Source organism: Oratosquilla oratoria, chromosome 21 (assembly GCF_046742065.1).
Source record: "Oratosquilla oratoria isolate Oo_2021 chromosome 21, ASM4674206v1, whole genome shotgun sequence".
Classification (NCBI taxonomy): domain Eukaryota; kingdom Metazoa; phylum Arthropoda; class Malacostraca; order Stomatopoda; family Squillidae; genus Oratosquilla; species Oratosquilla oratoria.
In genome coordinates this window covers 18,472,541-18,480,040 of record NC_134797.1, presented here as the reverse complement: position 1 = coordinate 18,480,040, position 7,500 = coordinate 18,472,541, and the positions used below count along the sequence as shown (strand labels likewise).

Below are 7,500 nucleotides of genomic sequence, written 5' to 3'. Positions count from 1 at the left end.
ACACGGTTTTTTTAACCCACCCCCGCCATTATAGTGCAATTGGTAGTATGTACGCGTGGGAAAGTATTAAACACACACTGAATTGTCCGCAGTACATAGATATTCATCTTTTCAACTACGCGTACATACTATCAATAGCACTATCATGGCGGGGGTGGGTTGAACATAAATTCGTGTACATGTATGTAACTCGAACATGCAAGTATAAGAAATTGTTCTTAACTTATTTTACTCATGATAGCACAATGGATAAACTTACTGGTCACTATTTGCGTCCCAGCTGGGTTCGAGTCCTTAGTCTGAGTACGCATCATTTTCTATATGTACTTCCATCGAGCTTCATGTCAGTCTCGACCGCGATGGCCAGAATTAAAGTGAAAATTAATGTGGTTGAGAAGATGAATATCTATGTACTGGGGACTATTCAATGTGTGTATAATATATATATATATATATATATATATATATATATATATATATATATATATATTTCATTAAATGAAATGGCAAGCTTGTTGTGACAAAGCTTTTTGTCAATCTTCTCTCTCTTTCGCAAGGAGACTTTGCCTGCCATAGGCAGGAGTCTGAGCAATGGCAAACTTTGTCACAACAAGCTTGCCATTTCATTTAATGAAATATGCTTGAGAGAGAAACTCCTGTCAATTTATACGAAGAATATATATATATATATATATATATATATATATATATATATATATATATATGTATATATATATGTATATATATGCATATGACGCATTTCATTACAGGCGTTGAGATCAAAGGTGGGATCTCAGATCTGGACCCCCCACCGGACTGCCGAACCTTAGATGTGGGTCCGGGGCGGTGCAAGGAGCTCTTCTCGTGCCGGGCGGTGGTTGACAATTACCGGAAGAGGCGTCCGGTCACCTGTGGATTCAATGGCGTCATTCCTCTCGTCTGCTGCCCTCGGTCTGAAGGTAAAAGAGAGACAGAGTCGTGGAGTGGACTAAACTGAATTCTCGTTCTTTCTGGAGATGCATGTTTTGCTTTGTCGTCTTTCTTTCCTTTTTTTTTTTTTTTATTCCTTTATCTTATGTTTCCTGCTCCTCCTGCTCCCCTTCTTCCTCTTTTTCTCCACTCAAATAAAAAAGAGAGAGAGAGAGAGAGAGAGAGAGAGAGAGAGAGAGAGAGAGAGAGAAAGGGAGAGAGAGAGAACGCTGATCACTTTTAAGTTCAACTGTCCCTCCGTCCTACTTCCCTACTTTGATATTTACGTTAGATCTCTAATACCCATAAACTGGCATTGATTATCTGAAAGACTTCACTGCAACGAGTCATTTGTTCCATGATATATGTATAGTTGTATGAATGCAAATATATATATATATATATATATATATATATATATATATATATGTGTGTGTGTGTGTGTGTGTGTGTGTGTGTGTGTGTGTGTGTGTGTGTGTGTGTGTGAGTGTGTGTGTGTGTGTGTGTGTGTGTGTATATGTATATATATATATGTATATATATATATACATATATATATATATGTATATACATATATATATATACATATATATATATTTACATATATACATATATATTTATATATACATATGTCAAACGTAGGGTACGTGGGCCTGGCTGAAGGCAAACTCTGGGAAGTTACGTTGATTTATTTTAAGGTTGGGCGCCTAAGAACAGGTAAATAAGCTCGATTCTGGCCGCGAGAGGAGTGGGGGAGTGGTGAAGTCTCGGTGCGGGGGGTGTAGGACAGTTGCTCACCGGAGAGTTGCTCACCGGATAGTTGCTCACCGGACAATTGCTCATCGGACAGTTGCTCACCGGACAAGTGACAAATAGGACATTTGCTCACCAAAGGATTGTTTTTTACTTTTCTTGAACTTAATAACAAACAATATATAGGATTTTTAAGTTATATTGAAGTTTATTACAGCAATAATACAATAACAATATCCAAACTTTCATGTTTTAGTTTTTGATTCATTATAAAATTCAATACCAATTTCTTCCATCAATATATAGTGATTACAGTTTTACAACTGGTCCAGTATTGAAGTGGGTTCATTGTCCACACCATTAGACTGGACTTGTAAACCACAAAGGGCAATTAACCCACTTCAGTGCTGCATCAGTTCTAAAACCGTAATCACTATATATTGATGGAAGAAATTGATATTGAATTTTATAATTAATTAAAAACTAAAATATGAAAGTTTGTATATTGTTTGTGTATTATTGCTGTAATATATTTTAATATAACAAATAAATTCTGTATTATTGCTGTAATAAACTTCAATATAACTAAAAAATCCTGTATATTATGTTAAGTTTGTATATTGTGTGTATATTATTGCTGTAATAAACTTCAATATAACTAAAAAAAATCATACATGCTATTTGTTATTAAGTTCAAGAAAAGTAAAAATAATCCTTTGGTGAGCAAATGTCCTATCTATCACTTGTGTATCCTCAACTGGCTATGAGTAGATACATAACACTGTTTTTAAGGCGGCTATATTAAACTCGCTATTGGTTCCTTTCCTTTATTGGTTCACAATTTCTTCTATGGTTCTACACTAAGTCAATCACTTCCTGGTTCTATACCACAATGCACTATATTATTTCTTTGTACGTATCATCGGACCGACTCTGTCTCGAGCTCTCTGCATCCCGTTAAAAAGGCCGGAAATTAGGATTCAGCATTTTTGGAGGTCCCACGCTCGTATAAGCTTAAGAGTTTATGCGAGCAAGATTACAAATATTTCTTCTTATTACTATCTTGGGGTTACATTATATAATGTAGTCTAACAGCTAATATATATATATATCCAGGGGAGGTTCGTCAGTATACGTAATAATGTGTTTAGTACTGTGTGGTTACTTGAGTGATCGCGTGTGTTCGTGTGTGCGTGCGTGTGTGTCGCCCGGCCGTGGCGGTGGTAGAAATTGTTTGGTCAGCAGGCGCCTGATCGTCCCGGTGAGTGAGTGAGGGAGTGAGTGGGTGATATGACTGGGCGATACTATTCGTCATGTATATGAGGCGTATACACTTGTTCGGTGAGCAACTGTCCGGTGAGCAATTGTCCGGTGAGCAACTGTCCGTACCCGCGGTGCGGGAGGTGCCTAGAGATAGCTTCCTCAGTTCCCGAGGCCGTCTGTCTTTGGTAAAATTTTGTATTGAGTCCCAGCGGCCTCCGCCGATTAAGGGACTGTCTTTTAGTTCAAATATGCCTTGTAGCTTGCCTGGGTTAATTATGTAGGTGGGTGTATTGAGAGGGTTTCTTAGTGGCTGTGGTGTTTTGTAGCAGAGCTACAACAGGGACCCTACTGGGGAGGAGCAGGTGAGTTTTGCTGAAAGGGCTAGGTGTCCCTGCCCGGCATCCGTGTTGCTACCTGCCCGGAGACGGTACAGGGCTGTGGTGGAATCCCCCAGGAGGTCCCTGAGGTGCTGGAAGTGGTGCCCCAGGGCGGGGCAGATGAAGAGACAGTGGTTAAAAGAGGCTAGCTCCTTGCCGCATGTGCATGTTGTATCCGTGTGTTGGGTTCGCCAGTGGTTTACCCGGATTCTGGATGCCATGGCCAAGGTGTGTGGAAGCAGTGCCAGGTAGAGTTTTGTGGGTGGGTTTAGTGCCGGTTGTGGTGGGCCATCCTCGGTTAGCTGCAATAGTCTCATACTCCTCTCTCCATAGTTCCCATGCAGCGGCGTCTATCTTCTTGTAGGCATCACCAGTTAAGGGTGGGACGAGCATGGCGATATCCTCCTGACCTAGTGCACCCCGTTTAGCCGCTTTGTCGGCTTTCTCGTTTCCCTCGAGTCCTACGTGGGCGGGTACCCATTGGAACAGGAGGCTAGTGCCGAGTTTCGCTATTTCTGTCGAGAGTCGAAGTATTTCTTTGGTAAACTCCCGGTGACCCCTAATATTCACTGGGTTTAGGTCATGACCATCGCATTAACTGTCCCATCGGAAAAGCACACCACAGCTGGGGGCTGCAGGTGTTCCAGAAGACTCGTTTTATCTAACCCGCCGCGGCGGGTCGGACCTCATGGACTCGTTTGCCCGATCCGATGCAGCCGAGGCATGACCTCAGGACAGCCGGTGACTGCCAGGTGTTCGGTCCCTGGGGACCTTCGGAGGCGCAGGTAATACGTATGCATCGCCAGTTGCGTAGCCATCCGGTGAAGTTACACCCAGTTTCGATTTCCAAACCTGCCCATAGCTTCCTGGCCAACTGGAGAGAGCTCAATCCAATTCGTCAAACTTAGGTCCCTTCAACGACTTCCTCTTACCAATTAGCAATGTAGGAGCGTGTCTTTTTTTTTTTTTTTTTTTTCTTGAGGTCGTATAGCGTCGACGAACTCCCCGAATTCCGTCATCAACTTGCTGCGGCTCTCTCCCTTCTCCATTCGTTATACGAGCTCAGTCTTCGGCGAGAGTGTCAGGACAAAGCTCTTCCTCTTCTCCGTTGTCTTATTCTGCGGTAGGGCCATGGTAAGATACAGTAGCTGGCACAGACACGCCAATGTAAACAGATAAAGAAGACTGTGACGCGGCTGATGCAACAGGTGATATGGCGACGGAGCAGAGGGCTGTTCCCAGTAGTCCGGATGACTGCTGTTTAAGCCATGGTTTGAGCATTATCGCTCTACCCACGTAGTTAGGCTGCCGAGAGCGCGCATGACATTCAAATCTTTGCCGCGTATTGATATTCATATCTAATTTCATTAATAGGGCTTATCAAAAGGTGCCGTTGTGCCAGGATTGCCGTTATATCGGACACCGGATAATCGGAACTTCACTGTATATATATATATATATATATATATATATATATACACATATATATACATGTATGTATATATACATGTATATATATATATATATATATATATATATATATATATATACACACACACACACAGGCTGTTCGGAATAATTTTGATCTATCATTTCAGAACTATTTGAAGGACTTAATAGCGGTAAAGTGCAAGGGATAGCTGTGTACTATTGGTTGGTGTAAGAGCTAGATAGCACGGACGACTGGAAACCACCGGAATATTGGAAGAGAGTGACCTGCATTATGATGATTGGGCGCCGCATTAAAAAATTCGGAAATCTTAGCTGCAGCTCAGTGATCCTTGAATACCGTGAAGGCCGTGAGATGTGAGCTGGAGAATTGCGACGGAGATGTGGAAGTAGTGGTTAGCAGGAAGGATCGTAGCAGGCGTTCTGTCTCGAGAAGCTGCACAAATGGGTGCGGCAAGATCCAGGCAAGGCAATGCGGACCTTGGCGAAAGAGATGGGCGTCGTGGTGGCGACTATGAAGAAAGCGCTGAACGAGGGTCTTCGCTACTCCTCATACAAGAGGTGCAAGGACCAACTACTCACCGCCAAGGCCCAAGAGAACCGCCTTACGAAAACCAAGAAACTCCTCAACAAGATCAAGCACCCGGTCGAACCGGAGATGCTCTGGTTCTTCTTAGACGAGAAGAGCTTCTGCCAGGACTAGTTGCACAACGCGTAGAACAACAGGTGGCTAGCCTACAGTCCTCACGAAGTCCCGCGCTTCATGAAGACCAAATTCCCTCAAACTGTGATGGCCTTTGGGTGTGTTTCCAGCGAAAGCTACATTATGCCGCCCCACATTTTTGAAGTGGGGCTCAGAATCACTTCAGATGGATGGAGAGGGTGGCTGCGGGAAGACAATACTTGTGGCAGCAGAACTCAGCTCCGCGTCACACCTCTGAGAAAACCCAGAAGTGGCTGTCTGATAACACCCACGACTTCACCAGTCCCAACATCTGCCCCCCCCCCCCCCAACTCACCTGGTTGCAACCCCATAGACTATTATGTGTGGGGCGCAGTTGAAAAAGACATCAACCGTACCGACTGCAACACCAAGGACGAGCTGATTGCCAGAGTCAAACTGGTGTTTGGGCGTCTCTCGAAGGACACCGTGAAGGCCGCGTGCTGCAGGTTCAGGTCCCTCCTGGAGGCCGTGGTGGAGGCTCAGGGGGGTTTCTTTGAGTGAGTTGTATTTGGCAAAAGATCATCTAAAAGATGCACTTCGAATTTTGAGAATACATAAATTTTTGGCCATGACATGATATTTTTCTTTCCTTTCCGAAAAAGTATCAAATTTATCCCGAACACTCTGTATATATATATATATATATATATATATATATATATATATATATATATATATATATATATATATATATATGTAAGTGTAATCTTGACACGATCTTCGTTGAAATTATAACCACGAATATCAGTACTTTTATTATTATAATGGAGTGGCTGGCTTTCGAGGAACATGCTGTAGAATATCAATAAGATTATATAGAACTCAGGTAACTCGCGATGTCTCTTTGTCCCTGGGGTTGTTGATACCTTTCGTAGCGTTCATATATTCGAGACCCTTCAGCTCGAGGTACCTCCTGGTTAGGAAAGGGGTCCCCTTGCTTTATTTTCACTTTGTAATCCTGTCGCCTGACTAGACTCTTTACACACACACACACACACACACACACACACACACACACACACACACACACACACACACACACACACACACACACACACACACACACACACACACACACACACACACACACACACACACACATATATATATATATATATATATATGTATATATATATGTATATACATATGTATATATGTGTGTATATATGTATATGTATATATATATATATATATATATGTGTGTGTGTGTGGTGTGTGTGGTGTGTGTGTGTGTGTGTGTGTGTGTGTGTGTGTGTGTGTGTGTGTGTGTGTGTGTGTGTGTGTGAGTGAGTGAGTGTGTGTGTGTGTGTGTGTGTGTGTGTGTGTGTGTGTGTGTGTGTGTGTGTGTGTGTGTGTGTGTGTGTGTGTGTGTGTTGACGGTTATAAAAGAAACGTGGCTTGATGATGAGGTAAATTTTAGATAAGAATTTGACAGCAAGTGAAACTTTCCTCGCCTGAGTAATATCGTTTGATACCTTTAGGTGAGATAACACTTTCGGATCATTTCATGGAGAGAGAGGCTTTAATACTTAATAGAACGAGGTAATAATTGAATAAGGTCGTTTTATTGTAAACAGGACAAATGTGTAAGGCAGGGACACTCGCGAGCGGAAGAATTATGGACTGACCACGGAGGTTCAAATACTTTTAAGCTCTGACCTCGATGCGATTTTGTTTATGAATCATTCATTGTATAAGTGAAGTGTGATCCGAGCTCACGGGTATCTGATGAACAAAGAATTGGAGTGTAAAACAATATACATCAATGGTCTTCCATTTACTGATTCCTGGGATTTTGTTCTTTGGAGACAAAGCGTCATGCGCGTAGAAGTGGTATTGTAATTGGCTTGGGAGATATTTTTTTTAGAGATAGCGGCTTGTCTGAGAATATGCATGGATAATGGAATATAGTGGTAAGTCATCCTGATAGATGACTTTTTAATTAATAGAAAAGCTTACTGTTGA

General features: G+C 42.2%; 1 protein-coding gene across 2 annotated transcripts in view; it reads left to right on the top strand.

Moving 5' to 3' along the window:
• The window catches only part of LOC143036725 (venom protease-like), a 62,459-nt gene that overhangs the window by 8,351 nt on the left and 46,608 nt on the right, over positions 1-7,500 (top strand). Inside the window, exon 2 of one of the 2 annotated variants that reach the window (XM_076204376.1) lies at positions 771-959. The exons of the other annotated variant lie outside the window; for it this stretch is intronic. Coding sequence (XP_076060491.1) covers positions 771-959 — 189 coding nt within the window. The remainder of the gene's footprint in view (positions 1-770; positions 960-7,500) is intronic. 2 annotated transcript variants of the gene reach the window in all.